This window comes from Rana temporaria, chromosome 3 (assembly GCF_905171775.1).
Source record: "Rana temporaria chromosome 3, aRanTem1.1, whole genome shotgun sequence".
NCBI lineage: Eukaryota > Metazoa > Chordata > Amphibia > Anura > Ranidae > Rana > Rana temporaria.
In genome coordinates, this window is record NC_053491.1 from 483,658,491 (window position 1) to 483,682,511 (window position 24,021).

The 24,021-nt window shown below is 45.2% G+C and overlaps 1 protein-coding gene across 1 annotated transcript; it reads right to left on the reverse strand.

The window, feature by feature from the left end:
• Positions 1–20,907: 20,907 nt before the first annotated feature.
• LOC120933703 (E3 ubiquitin-protein ligase TRIM39-like) lies at positions 20,908–22,991 on the reverse strand. Its single transcript, XM_040347055.1, has one exon. The coding sequence runs from the start codon at positions 22,821–22,823 to the stop codon at positions 21,204–21,206; it is 1,620 nt and encodes a 539-aa protein (XP_040202989.1). The 5' UTR covers positions 22,824–22,991; the 3' UTR covers positions 20,908–21,203.
• Between the last annotated feature and the right edge of the window lie 1,030 nt (positions 22,992–24,021).

The following is a 24,021-nucleotide window of genomic DNA, read 5'->3' on the forward strand; positions in this document are numbered from 1 at the left end:
GGGTATCGCCGCTCCAGCGCTGTGCTTGGCTGGAGCGGCGATGACGCCACTCCCACGCATGCGCGCGGGAGATTTCCTTTCCGGCATGAGTCGGCGGCGCCGGCCCTTCAGCTCCAGCGCATAGCGAGGGGAAAATCTCCTAAACCGTACAGGTTTAGGAGATATTCCTTATACCTACAGGTAAGCCTTATTATAGGCTTACCTGTAGGCCAAAGTAAAAAAAGTGGGTTTACAACCACTTTAACTGAACTATACAGATGATCACTTATGGGGCCTACGCTGTAGTGAGCCGTGGGATAATCTCGGGGTCCGCTACTGGGATTCCTTTTGGTTTTGGGTCTCCGCCACTCAATGTACATGGTGGGATCCAGGCTCATGGGGAGGATATATTATTCAGTCCCATTGGTATTTGGATACATAGTACTAATTTTACACTCAGCTGTAATCATTAGGACAGATATGTTCAGTGATCATACTTTTTGTATTTTTGTATTGTGATATTGATTATCTGACGACTTTGTTCTATTAATGTGTCTGTTCATTTCGAAACCAGTTTCTTTTTTTCAATAAAAATATTGAAATATAAAATGCAACTGTACTCATTTGGATGACTACTTGAGGGAAGCACCCATTCTTAAAACCATTTTTTTGGCCAAAGGCTATAATGAAAAAGCTTTAGATTGCCTCATACTGGAAGTTGGGAATAGGGATCGTCAGCAATTGATAACTGATAATCCAGTCCGAGGTGGAAATTCGGACGATTTTGGATCAGCTTTCTTTACTGGTGTATGTAGGGGAATTTATCAGATAAACGCCCCAAACCTGTGCAAATGGAAAATGATGGCTTGAGAAGGTAGTAAATAAAGCTGAAAAAAATAAATAAATTAAGGATTAATTGATTTAAACCGTGCTCTCTCTAAGAAAAAAACTTTTAAAGTCCAAATGCTCAAGAATTACATCAAACAGTGTCAGTAAACACAATCATATACATGTGTAAAATTATTTATATATAAAGTCCAACAAATATTGTGACATCTATTCAGTGTCCAATATGAGTGGACAATCTATGATCAAACAATGAAATGCATGTGAATCTTCCTGTTCCTGGTGAACAATAAGGAGTGACTGTAGATCTTCCACCACCATCACCTGCCACACATCCTACTCTCCAGAATCTCATGACCCCCATTACAGGTAGTCATAAACGCTTATGGATAATGCCAAAGGAGATTCACACGACCACGGCACCGGTCCGGACGAGTATCCAATCAGGATTCCAGGACACCCATTACAGGTGATCATAAACACTTGTGGATATTACCAGTAGGGAAATTTTCACAACCCCAACACCGATTCGAACAGATGTCCAATGGTTAGTGGAAAAAGGCAAACAAAAGGAGGGCTTCCATGGTGAAGTATATCACGATTTATTAAAAAAATTTTTTAAAAACAAGTCACCATTGCAGTTTAGACATCCATGTGTTGGAAACCCCATTAGCGTTCCAGCTGCATTGCAAAACGGCGGAAGTGACGTATCACGCTCAAGCCATCCTATGCATTTCATCAGCACGCTCTGACGTCATCAGGGATCATGTGGTTGGATACGTTGCTTCCATATTTATACAAGTCTGCCAATTAAGGATATACAATCTAGTTCAATCCTTACAAAGTGTTCAATAAAACACTCATTTAACATACTACAAATCTAAAAGACAATAAAATCAAAGTAAAATTGGGTAAATAAATTGAATTTGGGATTGAATTAAAAATTATAAATTTTTCTTTGGATGCTGCCATCTTGTGGATAAAAGACAAATGGTAAGGAAAAATTCTTTATAAAAGGTGGAAAGTGACTAAATGGGCCATCTAGTGGCAAAAGAAGAGAATGGATTCAAATAGATTGGATACACCCTTTACAGAATAACAATATGCAAATACTGATCCCTAATAATTAGATAAATAGCAATTTAAATCTATATCTACATTTATTCCTGCAGGAGTGAGTGTATTTAATTTATAGATTCATTCAGTTTAATTCTTAGATATTTTTTCTGAATGATCCCTCCCCTCCAATCTGTGTCCATTTTGTCAATGACAAATTTTTTTGCCAAACTTTTGTCCAAACATATCACTTCTATTTTAGAGATAGTAAGCATCTCATAAATTTGTTAAAAGACGTTCCAATACATGATGACACATTAATTGTTAACATCGATGTTGAATCACTTTATACTAATTTCATACTTCCTAATTGAGGCTTTGGAGCTAGCCATGTCTAACAACTAATTTTGGCATGAGGGATCATGCTTTAAACAGGTCAAAGGAGTGGCCATGGGAGCAAAATATGCTCCTAGCGTAGCAAACATATTAATGAGTCTATGGGAAGAGCACAGCATATTTGGGGTCCCTATACCTGAAAATGTCTTATACAAAAGGTATATTGATGACGTTTTTATCCTCTGGAGTGGAAGCATTGGAAACTTTCCAGATCAACATCAACAACAATTTTTATGGATTAAAATTCACAGGAAATTGTAATCAATCTGAAATACGTTTCCTTGACTTAGTCTTGGTGAAGGCAAATGGGCGCATTCATACCAAGACTCACTTCAAGGGCACCGACAGAAATAGTTATATCCCCACAGCTAGTTGTCACCCCCCAAGGGGGTTAAGTGGGGTCCCAAGAGGACAATTAATGAGGATAAGTTATAATTGTGACAACATGTCAGACTATTTACATCAGTCAGAGATTGTGGCTAAAAAAATCAAGACCTTAGGTCCATTCAATTACAGACCATGAATATGGACAGAAAAGTACTTTTGGAAGATAAACCTAAAAATAAATCAGATCTCGATTTTATAGCCTTTCTGACTAATTTCAGCCAAGATTATAAAAGTCTAGAGAAGGTCATTTTAAAACATTGACCATTATTGTTGAGAGATAAGACATTATCAAAATTGTTGCCTAGCCACCCCAAATTCATTTATCGACGTGCACCAAATTTAAGGAACAGACTAGCTCCAAATGTACTGACCCCTCCAAAGAAAACTGGCACGTTTTTGGACGTAACAGGTTTTTATTATTGTAAAAAATGTAAAGCATGTAAATTGACGAGGACTAATATTACAAAAGCATTTACTTCATTTAATACAGGGAGTGAATATAAAATTGATAAATTCATTACATGTAAATCGACCCATCTAACTTACCTTATCATCTGCCCATGCGGGTTACAATACGTGGGACGCACCAAAAGGAATCTATGTACCCGTGTTAATGAACATCTAAACAACATCAACAATGGGTTCCCAAAACATAGCCTTTCCAACCACTTTAGGATACATTATAATAGGGATCCTAGTTTGGCAAAAAAATGTGGGATTGACAAAATGGACACAGATTGGAGGGGAGGGAATATGATTCAGAAAATATCTAAGAATGAAACTGAATGGATCTATAAATTAAATACACTCACTCCTGTCGGAATAAATTTAGATATAGATTTAAATTGCTATTTATCTAATTATTAGAAATCAGTATTTGCATATTGTTATTCTGTAAAGGGTGTATCCATTCTATTTGAATCCATTTTCTTCTTTCGACACTAGATGGCACGATTAGTCACTTTCCAGCTTTATAAAAAAAATTTCCTTATCATTTGTCTTATCCACAAGATGGCAGTATCCAAAGAAAAAGAAAAATATATAGGCCCAGATTCACAAACCACTTGCGCCGACGTATCTCAAAATACGCTGCATAAGTGCAAATATGCGCCGTCGTATCTGTGCGCCGTGCCCACAAAACTAGATACGCCTGAAAATAGCCATAATCCAACCGACGTAACTTGCCTACGCCGGCGTATCGTGGGCGCATATTTACGCTGGACGCATCTGGTGCACCCATTGATTTTCTATTCAAATATGCAAATGAGGGAGATACGGCGATTCACGAACGTATGTGCGCCCGGCGCAGGCTAGACGATGTGCGCGTAAGTTGTACGTCCGGCCAAAAGTTATTCCTCATAAAGCAGGTGTAACTCAACAACAGACGTGCACAGGTCAGCTGGAGAGCAGCTGCAGCAGCACCGTTACGGACGAGCTGAGCAACCACACTTGCAGGACCACACATCTGTATGCCAACATGCCAGGGGCAGCCATGGTCATAGCACTACTGCATCCACAGGCACGGAGGAGGGCACGGGAGAGGATATACCGAACGCGCATGAACGTCTTTGGCATGGGGGAATCAGAGGTGTATCGCATCTTCAGATTCAGCCCGGATGCCATCCTGGAATTAGCCACAGCCCTGCATGATGAAATCACCAGCCAGACAGAACGCTCACATGCAGTGCAGCCACTGGTCAAGGTACTGGCAACACTGCATTTCCTTGCCAGTGGATCATTCCAAAGTACAAGTGGAGTCGTGTCTGGGATTTCACAATCCACCATGAGCAGATGTGTGCACCAGGTTGTCCCAGCAATCCTCACACGCATGTCCCACCACATCATCAAACCCACCCATGAGCATCTGCGGCAGAAGGCAATGCAGGATTTCTACAGAATTGCCGGATTCCCACGCACCGTCGGGGCCATTGATTGCACACATGTGGCACTACGGCCCCCCCGTGCCACAGAGCACATATACCGCAAAGCAACATCCCAACAGAATTCGAACAGAACGTGTACAGGGACAGCTGGCTGGTTGGTGAGTGACATGGGAGTCAGGCATGACTGTCCGACCCCATGATACAGACATCACGAGGGGCACATTCACGACCAACATCCTCCTGTCTTTTCCCTTCCAGGTGACTCGGCATATGCACTTGGGCCCCATCTCCTGACTCCATACCGGAATTCCCAAACCAGAGGAGAGAGAAGATACAATGCTGCACACATACGCACCCGTGCAGTGGTGGAGCGCATATTTGGCATCCTGAAGTCCCGTTTCCGATGCCTGGATAAGTCCGGGGGGGGCCCTGTTGTATTCCCCAAACTTTGTGTGCCCAGATCATGGGTGCATGTTGCGTGCTGCACAACTACGCCATGAGAAAGGGCCTGGAGATTGACATATGTGATGACCTGACCCCCGAACCAGACAGTCCCCCCCTGCCCGAGGCTACCCCGTCTGCTGAGGGAAGAGCAGTCAGGAGTTGCCTCGTGGAACGTATCTTTGCACGTTAAACACACATATTCATCATGGCACACGGACAATGCACACATGCACACCACTGCGGTCCCTAGCTCACACACACCACATCCACCTCACATTGGTTTAGCCCAAGTCCACCATGCAGGACTTGGGAGCTGCAACGCCACGCCAAGGCCCCAATGGTGTTGCTGTCCATTCATACCACATTCACACGGTCGTGGGGATAACCTCTCCCTGATGAACCAAGGTGACACGCCTTGCTGGCAGGAATGTCACCCACACATTCACACACCAGTCACACTGTAGCCTGCACTACTGACCGTGTGCAGTGTCTACAAAAAAAATTAAAAGGGATCATGCCATTGGCCGACATGGCATACCCTTATAGGAGAACGGCACATCCTTCTGTGCACGTCTCTCCAAAAAAAAAAAGCTCATAGTCTGAGCAAACAAAAAAAAAGAGCACTCATTTGCCCTGTCGTGGGCCAGGCCTGGTGCCACGGCTCCGGCTCCTCAGTTGTCTGGGGGGGGAGCCTCGGGTGGGGGAAGTGGGGCATCAGGAGGAGGATCGTCCCCTGGTCTGTCACTCCTGGCAGATGCTGGCTGCGTGCCCTCCAACGCAAGGGCAATGTGGGTGAGGACAGAGTTCGTCTGCGCCTGCATCCGCAGCTGGCGGGTGGTGGTCTGCCGCTGGTGGCGCCTGGTCTGCCTTCCCTCCGCCTTGATGGCAGCAGTATTGGCCTGTATAGCCACTCACAGGCTCTTCACCTCTGCCACAAGGCCTGCTGCTGTGGCCTGAAGCTCCCCAATGGCCAGGGTATGTCGCTCCAGGCTGACCTGCACATTAGAGCCCTGGTCCCCAGATGGTGAGGGACCCCCTGCAACCATGTGCTGCCGCATGGCCTCCAGGGTCTGGGCTTCGTCACCCATGCAGGTCACCATAGCATTTTTTGGAGAGACGTGCACAGAAGGATGTGCCGTCCTCCTATAAGGGTATGCCATGTCGGCCAATGGCATGATCCCTTTTAATTTTATTTGTAGACACTGCACACGGTCAGTAGTTAGCACTCACATCCTGCAGGCTGTCAGAGATTGAGGTGCTCTGCTCAGCCTGCTGTGTGAGGCCAGGCTGTCTGCCACACGGCGCAGGTCACAGGCAATAGCACCCATGTGGCGCGTCTGGCGGGCCTGTTCCCTCGCAAGCCCTTGTTGTAGGGATTCGGGTACACCCCTTATCTTCCACAAAGCCTTCCTGGGGGCTGGAGAGGCTTGGGCCCGTCTGTACGGGGTGGCCCTTGAGGGGCTTTCCTTGATGGGGTGGCCCTTGAGGGGCTTTCCCTGATGGGGGTGGCCCTTGAGGGGCTTTCCTTGATGGGGGTGGCCCTTGAGGGGCTTCCCCTGATGGGGGTGGACCCTGAGGGGCTTCCCCTGATGGGGGTGAACTCTGAGGGGCTTCCCCTGATGGGGTGGCCCTTAAGGGGCTTCCCCTGATGGGGGTGGGGGTTGAGAGCCTTCCCCTGATGGGGGGAGGTTTGGGAGGGTCCAGGGAAGATGTTATCCTCCTCGAGGTAGACACATTCCTCCAGATCCACATGTTCCTCAACTACCTCGAGAGGTCTGGGCACTCTCCTCCGGGGATGGCGTGGGTCGTCCAGCAGCAGACGATGGCCCCGCTCCCTCCAGCACATCTGTGGATGACACAAAGCATTCATATGTTGGTGGACCCACACACTTGTCACATGTTCCCTTGCACCCCCTCACATGCTACACACCGGATGGGGGATAAAACACACTTACCTGTCCTCAAGGCCTGTTCACCGGAGTCAAAGCCCTCCAGGCCCTCCACTTGCTCCCGCTCCAGACATCTGGCGATCACCTACTCATCGGCGTGAGCCTGACAGTACTGGCTGGTGCACCTCCCGTGCCCCTGGCATGCCTCTTCACCCAGGCCAGCTTCTCTCTGACCTGACGAAGCAGGTCATTGATTTTTTTAGCAATGTCCTTAGAGGTCCTTCTCTCATGTCCAAGAGCATTGACCTCCAGGGTGACCTCTTGGAGGATCTCTTCTTTTCCTGACCTTCCTGATCATGCGACTCTGTGTGCCATGGAGGTACACATCGTACCTAGAAATGGCAGAGATCAGGATGGCCCTCTCCTCAACTGATTTTTTTTTTTCCTCCTCTCCCTCTCAGTCTCAGGAGCAGACATCACTCAGAATGCAAAAGTACCTGCACCACGGAAGATAAGCTACTGGTGTACTTTTGCGCTCGACGGACACATGTCTGGGCGTATTTATGCTCTCAGCGTAGGCGGTGGGCCGGCGTATCTTAGGGGTTACGCCGGGCGTAGTTGTGAGCATGCGCAGAGGGGTGCGGGACATACGTCCGCATCACGGCGCATGCGCCGTTTAAGATACGCCGGACGTAAACCACTGCGACACACTCGGACCACCATTTGCATGGGGTCACGTCCACTTACACTGGCCTGCGCCTTCGAAAATACGCTACGCCGGCGTAGCGTAAAAACGATACGTTACGGCGGCATAAATATGCGCCGATGTATGTGAATCTGGGCCATAATTTTTAATTCAATACCAAACTCAATTAATTTACCCAATTTTAATTAGATTTTGTTGTCTTTTATATTTGTAGTATGTTAAATGAGTGTTTTATTGAACACTTCGTAAGGATTGAACTAGATTGGATATCTTTAGGACCTTGCCTGTTTTTCAGACTCTGTGTTTACAAGATTAAAACAGTTTTTTTTGCTAGAAAATTACTTAGAACCCCCAAACATTATATATATTTTTTTTCTAACAGCCTAGAGAATAAAATGGCGGTCATTTTGTCACACCGTATTTGCGCAGCGGTCTTACAAGCACACTTTTTTTGTAATAAATTCACTTTTTTTAATTAAAAAATAAGACAACAGTAAAGTTGGCCCCTCTCACGCCGCCGATAACGGTGATCTCACGGCAAATGAGCCGCGGAGACCACCGTTATCGTTTACAGGACCGCTCACAAAAAAGATGGATATCTTGGTTGTGGCAGCAGTTGCTGCTTTTACCGAGATATCCATCTTTAAAGTGCCGACGTATATAGTCGTGAGCGGGTCCTTAACCTCCTCACTACCGGCCACCGTCAATTGATGGCGGCACGATAGCTCTCTTGTTCTGAGAGGACATCATATGACATCCTCGTCTTTCAGAGCCACTAACCCGATGCGCGAATGCCGCCGGGGCACCCGCGATTGCCCAGTAACTGAGCAGGACCGTGGAGCTCTGTGTGTAAACAGAGAGATCCGCTTGCTGTCAGGGAGAGGAGACCGATGGTGTGTCCCTTGTACATAGGGACACCGACCGGTCACCTCCCCCAGTCACCCCCCTCCCCCACAGTTAGAAACACTATGCAGGGCACACATTTAACCCCTTCCTCACCCCCTAGTGTTAACCCCTTCCCTGCCAGTCACATTTATACAGTAATCAGTGCATATTTATAGCACTGATCGCTGTAAAAATGACAATGGTCCCAAAAATGTGTCAAAAGTGTCCGATGTGTCCGCCATATTGTCGCAGTCCCAATAAAAATCGCAGATCGCCGCCATTACTAGTAAAAAAATAATATTATGCTCCCTATTTTGTTTTGCGCAAACCAGTCAATATACGCTTATTGCAATTTTTTTTACCAAAAATGTGTAGAAGAATACGTATCGGCCTAAACTGAGAAAAAAAAAAATATATTTTTTTTTAAAACAACCGAGGTATCGATCTTTAGGCCCCATGCACACGAGAAGCAAATGCAAACTCATCTAAACACAAGTTTTCAAACGCAAAAACCGGCGTTTAAAACGCCCGTTTTTGCCGCGAATTTCGCGGCGTTTTACCGCGATTTACCGCGTTTGCGTTTATAAGCATTTGGTTAAGAAACATCATAAGACCCTCCCTAAGCTCAAAAAACAATATTATTTAACCATTTCAGCTATTTTGTGAGACCAGAGCAGCAGTGTACGTGTATTTAGCGTGTCACTTGCCACGTCACCTGGCCACGTCACCTGCCACGTCACCTGGCCACGTCACCTGCCACAAGTTGTGGATTGTCCACTGGCCACGTCACCTGCCACATCACCTGGCCACGTCACCTGCCTCAAGTTGTGTATTGTCCACTTGCCACGTCATCTGCCATGTCACCTGGCCACCCCACCTGCCACAAGTTGTGGATTGTCCACTGGCCACGTCACCTGCCGCAAGTTGTGGATTGTCCACTTGCCATGTCACCTGGCCACGTCACCTGCCACATCGCCTGGCCACGTCACCTAGCACAAGTTGTGGATTGTCCACTGGCCACGTCACCTGCCACGTCAACTGGCCACGTCACCTGCCACAAGTTGTGGATTGTCCACTGGCCACGTCACCTGCCATGTCACCTGGCCACCCCACCTGCCACAAGTTGTGGATTGTCCACTGGCCACGTCACCTGCCGCAAGTTGTGGATTGTCCACTGGCCACGTCACCTGCCACGTCAACTGGCCAAGTCACCTGCCACAAGTTGTGGATTGTCCACTGGCCACGTCACCTGCCATGTCACCTGGCCACGTCACCTGGCCACGTCACCTGCCACAAGTTGTGGATTGTCCACTGGCCACGTCACCTGCCATGTCACCTGGCCACATCACCTGGCCACGTCACCTGCCACAAGTTGTGGATTGTCCACTGGCCACGCCACCTGCCACGTCAACTGGCCACGTCACCTGCCACAAGTTGTGGATTGTCCACTGGCCACGTCACCTGCCACATCAACTGGCTACGTCACCTGCCAAGTTGTGAATTGTCCACTTGCCACATCACCTGTCCACGCCACCTGCCACAAGTTGTGGATTGTCCACTGGCCACGCCACCTGCCATGTCACCTGGCCACGTCACCTGCCACAAGTTGTGGATTGTCCACTGGCCACGTCACCAAGCCACGTCACCTGCCACAAGTTGTGGATTGTCCACTTGCCATGTCACCTGGCTACGTCACCTGGCCACATCACCTGCTACGTCACCTACCACAAGTTGTGGATTGTACACTTGCCACGTCACCTGGCCATGTTACCTGCCACAAATTGTGGATTGTCCACTGGCCACGTGACCTGGCCACGTCACCTGCCACATCACCTGGCCCTTGTCACCTACAACAAGTTGTGGGTTGTCCACTTGCCACGTCACCTGGCCATGTCACCTGCCACAAGTTGTGGATTGTCCACTGGCCACGTCACCTGCCACAAGTTGTGGATTGTCCACAATGCAATGCAAGCAATTACATTTTTTATGTTTTTTTTATGGTTTTTCATCATTTGCCATCATTTTTGAGATTTCTAATGTAAAAAAATAGGTCACCTTTAAAAACGCCTATAAATGAAATCGCGGCAAAACGCCTGTACTGCGTTTTGCCGCGATTTGCGTCTAAAACGCGAAAGCTGAAAGCGTCAGAACCCAAAATTTGGGGTTTGGAAAAACGGCCCTAAACCCAACTGCTTTGAAACGCCAAAAAACGAGATTGTGTGCATGGACACATAGGATAACATTAAATGTGTTCAGGGGCAGTTGAAAAAAATGCCCAAATGCCTCTGAACTCGAGTTTAGCAGCGTCTCGTGTGCATGGGGCCTTAGTGTGCGCGGTCTGGTACACGATAACGACGGTCTCCTCGGCGGATTCGCCGCGAGATCGCCGTTATCGGTGGCGGGAGAGGGGCTCCCGCCGCTCTCCGCCGCTTACCGGAGCCGTCGGTAGCGGCGGAGGAGATCGGGACTGTTCGGCAGCTGAGTGGTGACGAGACTGAAGGAAAAATCTCCTTCACCCGTCCCCATAGCTCTGCTGGGCGGAAGTGACATCAAAACGTCAGTCCCGCCCAGCCTCTTAAAGAGACAATTATTTTTTTTGTCATTTGAAAAAAATGACAGTTTCAAAAAAAAATTTTTTTCTTTGCATTTTAGTCTAAATATGAGATCTGAGGTCTTTTTGACCCCAGATCTCATATTTAAGAGGACCTGTCATGCTTGTTTCTATTAAAAGGGATGTTTACATTCCTTATAATAGGAATAAAAGTGATCAATTTTTTTTTTGTTTTTCAGTGTAAAAAGTAATAAAATAAATAAAAATAAATAAGAAAACAAAAAAAAAAATTTTTAAAGCGCCCCGTCCCGACGAGCTCGCGCGCAGAAGCGAACGCATACGCGAGTAGCGCCCGCATATGAAAACGGTGTTCAAATCACACAAGTGAGGTATCGCCGTGATCGTTAGAGCAAGAGCAATAATTCTAGCCCTAGAGCTACTTTGTAGCTCAAAAAATGCAACCTATAGAATTTTTTAAACATCGCCTATCGAGATTTTTAAGGGTAAAAGTTTGACGCCATTCCACGAGTGGGCGCAATTTTTAAGCGTGACATGTTGGGTATCATTTTACTCGGCGTAACATTATCTTTCACAATATATAAAAAAAATGGGCCAAATTTATTGTTGTCTTATTTTTTTAATTAAAAAAAGTGAATTTTTTCCAAAAAAAGTGCGCTTGTAAGACCGCTGCGCAAATACGGTGTGACAAAAAGTATTGGAATGACCACCTTTTTATTCTCTAGGGTGTTAGAAAAAAATATATATAATGTTTGGGGGTTTTAAGTAATTTTCTAGCAGAAAAAACTGTTTTAGTCTTGCAAACACCAAATCTGAAAAACACCTAAGGTCTGGAAGTGGTTAAATCAATTAATCCTTAATTGATTTATTTTTTCAGCTTTCTTTACTACCTTCTCAAGCCATCATTGGGCAATCAAGAGGATAACCAAGAGGCGCTGGCCAATTATAAAGAATGACCATGTCCTTGACCCTCTAATGCCTTACCAACCCCTGGGTCGTCTTCCAGGGAGCACCCGATTTAAGAAATACAGTAGCACCCAATGTCTTAAACCCTCCTATTAGACTCACCTTTTTTTGGAGATCTGAAAGGTTATTACCGTTGTGGGAAATGTCAGGCCTGTAGAATCAATACATCCCGGGGGGAGAAAAATGACTGAGTTTATTTCAGTTGGCACAGGAGTAACTTACCCAATTAATTATTTTATTTCATGCATGACCAAATGTGTTGTATACCTTCTTAGCTGTCCGTGTGGACTGGAATATGTAGGGCGCACCACGCGAATGCTACATATCAGATTGGCGGAACATATAGCCAACATTTTGACAAACATAATGTTTCTAAGCATTATGATTTAAAACATAACCGAGACCCCCAACCTTTGTTGCCCTTGAAAAATATGTTCCCCACTGGCGTGGTAGCAATGGCAAACAGACAAGCCGAGACCAATCAATTGGATCTATAAATTGTGTTCTCATGTGCCGAGGATTGAATGTGGAGTGGGACATCAACTGTTTTATTAATAATAGTAGATGTCCCCTCCACTATGTTAGAGTGTTCCCTTTGTCATGACTTAATCCCCTTTTTATTCATTTAAAATATATATATATATATATATATATATATATATATATATATATATATATATATATATATATATATATATATATATATATATATATATAAAATTTCTTCTTTTTTCTTTTCCGTACTTATTTTCCATTTCTTTTAGATCAGAATAAAGTTTAGATGCCCTTTTGGGGTATATAGACTGCGCATGCATGTGTGTATTATTGGTTTTATATATTATTGCTTTATATTATCCGATAGTTTTTTTATAGTTAAATATTTTACTGAATTGATACTGTATCAATTTTATAAATATAATGCATCAATTTATTATTTAATGTCTTGTATAGTACATTGGGTTGATGAGGAATCGTATTCATTCAATCTATACTAAGTGATTTATTTAAGGCATTTCTATGATGATCCACAAGATGGCGCTGAGGGGGAATAACTGCACACCATTATTGATGGGCATGATTTTTAACAATTAGCTGCATAAGTCAATCTTTTTTAACCTATGGTGGGCCAGTTCTTGTTCACCAATGGCTATGTAGGTCATTTCTATCTGACCCATGGTAACGCTTCCTTGTCTCCCTATTGGGGATATTTATAGCGCAGGTTCAGGCGTGTGTGCGTACCCCTGATGACGTCATTGATAACGAAACGATCACCGGGAGTGATACGTACACACGCTACTGTGCATGCGCGATCGCTATCTGGCCATTTCCAAGGGTTTTGTTTGGATTTATGTATCTATCTGCCTGCATTTTACTAATCTGATGTAAGTGCATAACTTTTTATTAAATTTAAAGCTGATACAGTATCACACCATGTGGAGTCTTTTGTTCCATATATACTTCAGCTAGCTGATCCATTGATGGTTTTTGGCACTACTTCCTGGTTTGTTGAGAGCCTTCTGGTTTACCAATTCAGGACACCTGAGAGAGCACCTGGGATTTTCTTTGGTAGATCAGAGATCCAGTCAAGCACTGTATGACCTCCCTAGAGGTAGAGGGGTAGATGGGTCTGCAGGCTTTCTAAAAAGCCTCCATTTTTTACTTTGGTGATGGGTGTGACACAGCTGGGTGTTTGATCATCATTTTAACACGGTTTTACAATGGACTTTACACATGGGGCCAGAGCCACATACAATTAGAAAGGCGCAGCGTATGTGAGATACGCTACACCGCTGTAACTTACTTTTTAGTTCTTTGAATCCACAAAGAATTAGCGCCATAAGTTACGGCGGCGTATTGTATCTCTCGGCGCGTAATTCGCGTAGGGGGCGTGTTTCATTTAAATGAAGCGTGTCCCCACGCCAAAATGAACTGCGCATGCGCCTTCCCTAAATTTCCCGCTGTGCATTGCGCTAAATGATGTTGCAACGACATGACTTAGACGTGAATTGCGTCCATCTCTACTCACGGACGACTTACGCAAACATGGCAAGTCTAACTATACGCCGCAAAATACCAGCTTTAACTATACGCCGGAGAAAGCCGACTAGAGACGACGTAAGAAAATGCGACGGCCGCGGGTATGTTCGTGGATCGTCGGAAATAGCTCATTTGCATACCCGACGCGGAAAACAACGCGAACTCCACCCAGCGGATGCCGAAGTATTGCATCTATGATCCGAAGGCGTACGACGCCGTACGCCTGTCGGATCGAACCCAGATGCTGTCGTATCTTGGTTTGAGGATTCAAACTAAAGATACAACGCGGTCCACCAAGGGGTCCCTCCGCTCTCACCTCATCCTGCTGTGGGAGGCCCTGGGGGTCCCCCCTTTTTCTGTAAATACAATGATGCAGACCCTTAATCTATTGTCCTGGAATGTGCGGGGGCTAAATTCTAAGATTAAAAACGGGCCTTGGTGTTCAAATATATCATGAAACGTAAGCCACAGGTGATATTTCTCCAGGAGACGCATCTGGTGGGTTCCAGGACACTGGCGCTCCATAGGGCCTTTGTCGGCAGGGCATTCCACTCCACATATTCTAATTATGCCAGGGGGGTCTCAGTTCTTATTTGTAAATCCCTGTTATTCACGACCAAATCCGTGAAACTGGACCCCTTGGGTAGGTATGTGGCCCTGGTGCTGTGTATTAATAACCAGATGTAATGAAATGGAAGGGCTCTCGCGCTATCGGTGTTCTAAACCTAGGGGGCACTGCTGCAGTTACCTGGAATTGGTCCTAACCAAAAGAGAAAGTGAATGGAATATGTAAAAGTGACTGCGCTGTGTGGGTGTGGAGGGATAAAAACAAAAACAGTAAATCCCACCAATTACAAACAATATCCAATCTGAACTGTGGGGGTAGGTGATCTGAGAAATCTTAACAGTGTACAACAAGATAAATTCATAAAAAATAAAAACACAGAAATAAAATAAAGTAAACACAATATTATAGATAAATGTCCAAGACTGGTACCGCAAGACCAAATAGTTTGTGATCCCATAAAATTATAAAGTGCAAAAAGTCCAATAGGATAAAATACAGGTGAAAGTCTCACATCCAGAAAAAGGGTTAGAGAGTGCAGTTCTCAATATGTTGTGATCAGGGATCAGGAAGGATTTTTTTTTCCCTGCGGCAGCACATTGGCTCAGCACTGCCAGGGTTTTTTTTGCCTTCCTCTGGACCAAGGCCCAAGTGAGAGGATTCAGCGAATCTTCCCTCTATTGCAATTAATCCCCCCCCCCCGGTGACTGGCAACAATGGTTAAACTGCGATACTCTGCAGAAACGATTTGGGGTCTAAGACAATTCGCAACAGTATTACCAGCCGTCACCAAAAAGGCCTTAAAAATAGACCAACTTTTGAGATTCGATCGACCATCAAAAATTTCAACCATTTAACCCAGCTCAAGCACATATCATGTGCTTTGATCAACACAAGATCGGCAGTAAAACACCGATCAGAAATCCATGATTTCTTACTACAAAACGATCTAGACTGCCTCTTTATCACAGAAAGCTGGCTTTCAGACGACTGCAACACCATTCTTGGAGAATTGGTGCCAGAAAATTATCGAATTATAACGGAAAACAGAATAGGGCAAAGAGGAGGAGGCCTGGCGGTGATCCATAAGTTTCATATTGCAATCACTAAGCCGGTCCTTCAAAATCCTCTTCCATTTATGGAAACCCTTACTCTTCAACTTCAAACTAACCCCCGGGAGACTGTTCACATTCTCCTCTGCTATAGGCCACCTGGGCCAAAATCGCAGCTTCTACCATCATTAACGGAGTTCATATCCACTTATACCCTTAACAGCAAACATCTTTTGCTGCTCGGGGACTTCAATCTGTGGGCCAACTCCTCACAGGATCCCATTGCGGATGCCTGCATCGATCACCTGGAAGGATTAGGACTACAGCAACTTATATGCGGACCCACACATGCTTCAGGTCACACACTCGACCTAATTTTCAGACAAAATCTGAAAATAAACATTTTGGGAAATGAACCTTTGCCATGGACAGACCACCATGCAATTAGTTTCATAATTTTCAAAATTCCACCAGTTATAAAAGCACCCAAGCCGGTGACAATACACTGGGCTAGATCTCAGAAGAAGCTCCATTCGGAACTCTTCAAATCTACCTTGGGAAACCGAATCGAAACTATTCATCCTCAGTTAGCAGCCTCAGATACACTGGATGCCATAAATGCAGCTCTGCTACAGTCAGCCGACTTAGTAGCACCAAAACGCAAAGTCCGCATCCGGAAAAAAAAGTCCGGCTGGTTCAACAACCAGCTGTCCCTACTGAAGCAAGAGCGCAGAAGGGCGGAAGCCGCCTGGAAAAGAAGCCCTTCAGAAGATCACCTCATCATCTACAAGGCAATAACAACACGATATCATAAAGAAATCTTCAAAGCCAAGAAACATCATTTTTCTATGACGATTAACAGCGCCATGAACCGCCCCCGAGAACTCTTCAAGATGGTCACCCAGACCATGAATCCGGGATGTCTTGAAGTCCCCAATTCAGACACCCAAGAGTTCTGTAATGAACTATCGGATTTCTTCATCGACAAAATCGAAAGAATCCGGGTAAGTATTCTGCAAAATAATACCCCCCTCAGCCCCCCTTCAATCAACTACAAAACACCAACAGAAACCTTCTACAATCAACTAAGTTCACTCTGGAACCCATCTCCATCGATACCACCAAAAATATCATTGGTGCGTTGCGGAACAGCACAGCACCCAATGACATCATTCCCACCAAGCTGCTAAAGGAATGTGCCGAAATTCTGGCGCCTCCCATCACACAGCTTATAAATCAGTCATTTAAGGAAGGCATAGTGCCATCCCTGCTGAAAGAGGGCACAATCCAGCCCATCTTGAAAAAACCTAACCTGGATCCCAAGGACCCAACTCACCGCCGCCCCATAACAGGCCTAAATATTCTCTCCAAGATAATGGAGAAAATAGTGGTACAACAGCTGCAACAGCATCTGGATACCCACAATCTACTCGATCCATTTCAATCAGGTTTCCGTCCCGGACACGGGACAGAAACGGCCTTACTCAAAATATGGGACGATGCCCTCGAGGCCGCAGACGAGGGAGAATCCGGTCTCCTGGTTCTGCTGGACCTAAGCGCAGCCTTTGACACAGTAGACCACAAAATGTTACTGATGAGACTGGCCGAGGTAGCCAGAATCGCAGAAGGTGATTTACCATGGTTTTCTTCCTTTCTTGAAAACCGATCACAAACAGTGAAACTGGGATCTTTCACGTCGGAAAAACGCACGGTGCCATGTGGAGTCCCCCAAGGATCCCCCCTGTCACCGGTGCTGTTCAACATCTATCTTCGCCCTCTCTTTGATATTATCAGTAGCCAAGAACTACTTTATCACTCTTATGCAGACGATACGCAACTGTATTTTCGCATCTGCAACAAAAAGGATCATCATCTCAGTTTAGAGAAATGTCTCTCTTCGATAGAAAACTGGATGACTAAGAGTTATCTTAAACTCAACAGTTCCAAAACAGAACTTCTTATGTTTCACGCCAGCCGAAAGAGTCAACTGGCAACAACCTGGACACCGCCGCCCATTCTGGGCCAAACACCTCTGAAAAGTGATCTGAGTGTGGACCACTTTTGGAAGGAGTGTCAGTCCCTGCCCCCAGTGTGAATGAGCCCTAAAGCTGGCCACACATGGATGGAAATTCAGCCGGATCAGCGGGGATCGGCTCAATGTCAATCAGTGTGCGGCCGTCCCTGATCAGCAGAAGTCAATCATCAGAACGATTTCTATAAAAGGGGTGTGTTGTAATATATTTGTCAATCCCGCCATTGGTCAGTGTAAGTCACCTATTTACAGTTCTGTGTTCCTTCAATTCTCACTGGTTTACAAAAAAAAACACAATTTACAAATATTTGTTATTTATTATCTCAATACAGGTCCATGTTGTAGAATTAGAAGGAATTGTGTAAGTTGTGTTGTATTTGTATCCGCTAATAATGATTTTCCTGTATTTTCATTAAAAAATATTATTTTGATAAACATTTGCGGCAATTATCATGTGACCTAAATCTAAAAAAAAAAATCAAATAAATCAAAAACCTAAAAATCAGTATAAGTGATACAATATAAAATCAGTAGTTATAAAAGAGATCCCATAGGATTCTATTGGTGATCCATTCTATGGGGACACATTATATTAGGATCCATTATAAAAGTGATATAATATATGATATAATAATGTAGAGACACTTATCAATCATACATGAGGACAGCGATATATGATGAGAAAGAATGACAATCTTCACACTTATTATATTCCTATTTCTACTACATCTTGTAATCTTATATTATAGATAGATAGATTGGGTCTTAAAGGGCCAGTACACCTCCATCTGTGCCTCCCATAAGTCATGTGACGCTCTGTCTCAGGTCCAGCACTCTATACAATGTCCCATCTCACTATACATAATGATCCTGTACTGGGAGGAGCCATAGGAAAGAATGCCCGCCCCCTTCTGTAAGTAATGCAGCAGCCGTACACCCCCAATAGCAGGGGTGTCAAACTGGCGGCCCTCCAGCTGTTGCAAAACTACAAGTCCCATGAGGCATTGCAAGGCTAACAGTTACAAGCATGACTCTCACAGGCAGAGACTTGTAGTTTCGTAACAGCTGGAGGGCCGCCAGTTTGACACCCCTGCCCTAGAGAGTCTCCATGTACATCCACACTCAGACCCGGAGAAGTGTACACTGTTATATTGCAGTCTATAAATAACAGTAAGTACTTCTCTCCAGGTAAACAGTTCAGGGTCACATCAATGCGGTTGCGGTTAATACGTTTTTAAACCCACGTATTTCATGTGTTTTTTACATGCAGTTTTCATACATTTTGCATTTTTTTCCTCTTTAAATTCTCTGTATATAGCTGGTTGCTAAGGAGCAGTCCGGGAAGCTGGCCGCCACGTCCTTAACAACCGAAGAGTCATCAGCTCTTGTGCACTGCCGAATTTTTTCAGCAGTGCACATGTCTAGTTTGAATCCCTTTTTAGTATAGATTGGAGGGTGGAAAGAGAGGAGAGGTGACCACATTCTATCCAATCACAGTGACCGCATTACACCCTGCATAGAGTGACTGCATGTGCTGATGTCACACACCGTGATCACTTTCTGTCTAACAATTACAATGAAAGTAAGGCCCCTTTCACACTGAGGAGTTTTTCAGGCCTTACAGCGCTAAAAATAGCGCTGCTATACCGCCTGAAAAACTCCTGCCCAGCCTTCTCAATGTGAAAGCCGGAGGGCTTTCACACTGAGGCGATGCACTGGCGGGAGAGAAAAAAATCTCCTGTCAGCAGCATCTTTGGAGCGGTGAGAGGAGCGGTATGTATACCGCTCCTTCACCACTCTTTCCCATTTAAAACAATGGGAAACCGTAAAGAAATAAAACTATTTTTTTTTGCAGAATCAACAACAAGTGGGACACAATCATGAAGTGGAATGAAATTTATTGGATATTTCAAACTTTTTTAACAAATAAAAACTGAAAAATTGGGCGTGAAAAATTATTCAGCCCCTTTACTTTCAGTGCAGCAAACTCTCTCCAGAAGTTCAGTGAGGATCTCTGAATGATCCAATGTTGACCTAAATGACTAATGATGATAAATAGAATCTACCTGTGTGTAATCAAGTCTCCGTATAAATGCACCTGCACTGTGATAGTCTCAGAGGTCCGTTTAAAGCGCAGAGAGCATCATGAAGAACAAGGAACACACCAGGCAGGTCCGAGATACTGTTGTGGAGAAGTTTAAAGACGGATTTGGATACAAAAAGATTTCCCAAGCTTTAAACATCCCAAGGAGCACTGTGCAAGCGATAATATTGAAATGGAAGGAGTATCAGACCACTGCAAATCTACGAAGACCCGGCCGTCCCTCTAAACTTTCAGCTCATACAAGGAGAAGACTGATCAGAGATGCAGCCAAGAGGCCCATGATCACTCTGGATGAACTGCAGAGATCTACAGCTGAGGTGGGAGACTCTGTCCATAGGATAACAATCAGTCCCTGTATACTGCACAAATCTGGCCTTTATGGAAGAGTGGCAAGAAGAAAGCCATTTCTTAAAGATATCCATAAAAAGTGTTGTTTAAAGTTTGCCACAAGACACCTGGCAGACACACCAAACATGTGGAAAAAGGTGCTCTGGTCAGATGAAACCAAAATCCAACTTTTTGGCAACAATGCAAAATCATGGTTTGGGCCTGCTTTTCTTCAGCAGGGACAGGGAAGATGGTTAAAATTAATGGGAAGATGGATGGAGCCAAATACAGGGCCAAATACAGGACCATTCTGGAAGAAAACCTGATGGAGTCTGCAAAAGACCTGAAACTGGGACGGAGATTTGTCTTCCAACAAGACAATGATCCAAAACATAAAGCAAAATCTACAATGGAATGGTTCACAAATAAACATATCCAGGTGTTAGAATGGCCAAGTCAAAGTCCAGACCTGAATCCAATCGAGAATCTGTGGAAAGAACTGAAAACTGCTGTTCACAAACGCTCTCCATCCAACCTCACTGAGCTCCAGCTGTTTTGCAAGGAGCAATGGGCAAAAATGTCAGTCTCTCGATGTGCAAAACTGATAGAGACATACCCCAAGCGACTTACAGCTGTAATCGTCGCAAAAGGTGGAGCTACAAAGTATTAACTTAATTTTTCAGTTTTTTATTTGTTAAAAAAGTTTGAAATATCCAATAAATTTCGCTCCACTTCATGATTGTGTCCCACTTGTTGTTGATTCTTCAAAAAAAATTACGGTTTTATATCTTTATGTTTGAAGCCTGAAATGTGGCAAAAGTTTGCAAAGTTCAAGGGGGGGCGAATACTTTTGCAAGTCACTGTAGATAGATATTAAATCAAGCTTTATCTATAGGCCACACCCCTTCTCACTGACAAATAAGAACATGTCAGTCACTATTACTCCAGTAACTGGAGGGATCTCCTACCCAATCACAGGGAGTGACAGAGGGATAAATATCACGTTTAAGAAAAACCTGCAGGGCACTGACTGAAGTCCCACCCACTGCTTTATCCTATTGGCTGAATGTTCAACCAATCTCACTGTCCCTGTGATGTCATTAGTTTCTGGGCAGATTTCTTACATCTTCCCATCCCCCCACAGATCTTCATACAACCTTTATATACCCATATCCCAGCATGGAGGGGCTCAGTGAAGGGGGTGGTGAAGGTGTGGAGGTGTCGGATCGGGTCACACAGATCATAAAAGGAGATCCGCCCAGCCTCATAATCCAGATATATCCTGACTCTGTTACTGGAGATATTGGAGGGTAAGAGGATCACTTTACTGTCATGTCTCACCACATACTGATCATCATTACACATCCACAAACACCAGGACTTCTTATTATCTCCAATCACTGACTGCTCTCCTCTTCTGTCTATACTAGGGTAACACATCCCGACTGCCCATCCATCTGATCCCCCGACATCCACTTCCCAGTAATGTCTCCCTGAGGAGAAACTCAGACTGCTCAACACCTGAGGATAATCCTGAAATATCTCTGGTGTTTCTGGACGATTCTGGTTTCTATCTGACCAGGATACAGTTTTCCTGTCATCTGATATATGGAGAATATTATAAGCTGTGTTTACATCCAGTAATATGTCTGCAGCTCCCTGTATATAGAAGTATACATTTACCCCTCTTATTATATCAGATAATGTGTGTAATGTGTGTGATATCCCAGCCACATCCAGACCCCCTCCATCATGGAGGAGCTTCTCATGTCTCTCTCTGTCCTCATTATCTCCATCCTCAGTATCACACAAGTCACCTGTGTCTGATTCTTGTAAGACAGTCAGTGGATCCGTCATGTTACACAGCTCCTCAATGTGACGCATCTTCCTGGACAGCTCCTCCGTCTTTATTTCCAGATCCCGGATGGAGATGGAGATCCGCTCTGCCCTCCCGGAGATTTCCCTCAGGATTCTCTTCTCCAGATCTTCCAGACGTCTCCTGAGATCTCTAAACAGGACAGTGACTCTCTCGGTGTCACCAGCTGCTTCTTCTTCTACTTTCCTCCTGTGTTCCTGCAGACTCTGGACTCTTTCCTCCCTCTCCTCTCTATTTGTCAGAAGTTTCTGCAGAACATTCCTCAGTGTCTCCTTCTTCTTCTCAGAAGCCTCATCCAGTGACTTCATCTTATGTCCTGTGTGTCCTCCAATCATACAACAAGACATACAGATACAAATATCATCCTCGGTGCAGTAATACTCCAGGATCTTCTTATGGACGGAGCATTTCCTGCTCTCCATGGACAAGGTGGGGTCACATAAGATGTGTTCTGGGGACTTTTTGTGGACTCTCAGGTGTTTATCACACAGAGAAACCTCACAGTGTAGACAGGATCTAACAGCAGGTACAGGAGAGTCCACGCAGTAAGTACAGAAGACCCCGGACTCCTCCTGATCTGGCTGAGCAGACAGGAAATTCTCCACTATGTTACGTAGTGTTATGTTCCTCTGCAGTGCAGGACGATCCTGAAACTTCTCTCTGCATTCAGGACAGGAATATCCTCCAGACCCCCCCTGTGTATCCAGCACACGATCAATACAGACCCGGCAGAAGTTGTGTCCACATCTCAGGTTTACAGGATCTGTATAAATGTTCAGACAGATGGAACATTCCAGCTCAGCTCTCAGATCAACAGATGCCATCGCTGACAGTAGAAGAGAGAAATGAAAGTAAAATTCTCTGACACCGGGGAAGAATGCAGTTGGGAGGGGTCACTTCCTCCTACGCAGGGTGAGGCTGATCCAGATCAGTAATATTAGACACAGAGATCAAAGTACTTAAAAGGAAGGTTTTTTCACAGTAGTAAAGATAATCAAACCTCCCAACTTTGAGGGAAAGATGGGTGTAAGGTTGGGTTCACACTGGTACTACACGACAGTCGGATCCGACTTTGCCCTGCGACTTGAAGCCGACATACGTCCGACTTTCAATGAATGGAGATCCGACTTGGATCCCCGCAAATACCAGGCACTGTGTTTGGTATGAATCTTGAGGGGGAACTCCACACCAAATTTTAAATAAAAAGAACGGTATGGGTTCACCTTCCAAGAGCATACCAGGCCCTTCGGTCTGGTATGAATTTTAAGCGGAACCCCCTTTGCTGAAAAAACGTTGTGGGGTCCCCCCCCCAAAACCCTTTTCCGAGCAAGCTGGCCGGTCAGGAAAGGGGGTGGGGATGAGCGAGCGCCCCCCCCCCCTGAACCATACCAAGCCGCATGCCCTCAACATGGGGGGGTGGGCACAGTGTCCCCATGTTGATGAGGGCAAGGGCCTCTTCCCGACAACCCTGGCCATTGGTTGTCGAGGTCTGCAGGCGTGGGGGCTTATCGTAATCTAGGAGCCCCCTTTAATAAGGGGCCCCAGATCCCGGTCCCCCCACGCTATGTGAATGAGTACATCGTACCCCTACCCATTCACCTGAGGGAAAAAAGTGTCAATTAAAAAACACACTAGACAGGTTTTTAAAGTGATTAGGCAGCTCCAGGGGTCTCTTCCAACTTTGGAAGTCTCTTACGACTTTTCCGCTCACTCCGGCCTCTTCTCCCGCTCTCCGGTGTCTTCTGCCGGGCTCCTCCGCTATCCTCTGCTCTTTTGCTAGCGTTGGCCCGGTCTTCTCTGTCGTCTTCTTCCCTCTTCTCTTCTTTAGATGTTGATCATGGCCCAGGCGGCGACGTCATAAGGGGCGGGTCACCAGATGACATTACCCGTTGACCACGCTCCATGCCTATATAAGTCGTTGCGCACCGCACACACGGCAATACAGCGGGAGAGAGCATTGTGTCAACATCGGGAGAAGAGGGAAGAAGACAAACGGAGAAGACAGAGCCAACGCTAGCAAAA

Bases quoted from the DNA above. Each gene is read 5' to 3' on its own strand.
- LOC120933703 (XM_040347055.1), bottom strand. From the start codon at position 22,823: ATGGCATCTGTTGATCTGAGAGCTGAGCTGGAATGTTCCATCTGTCTG.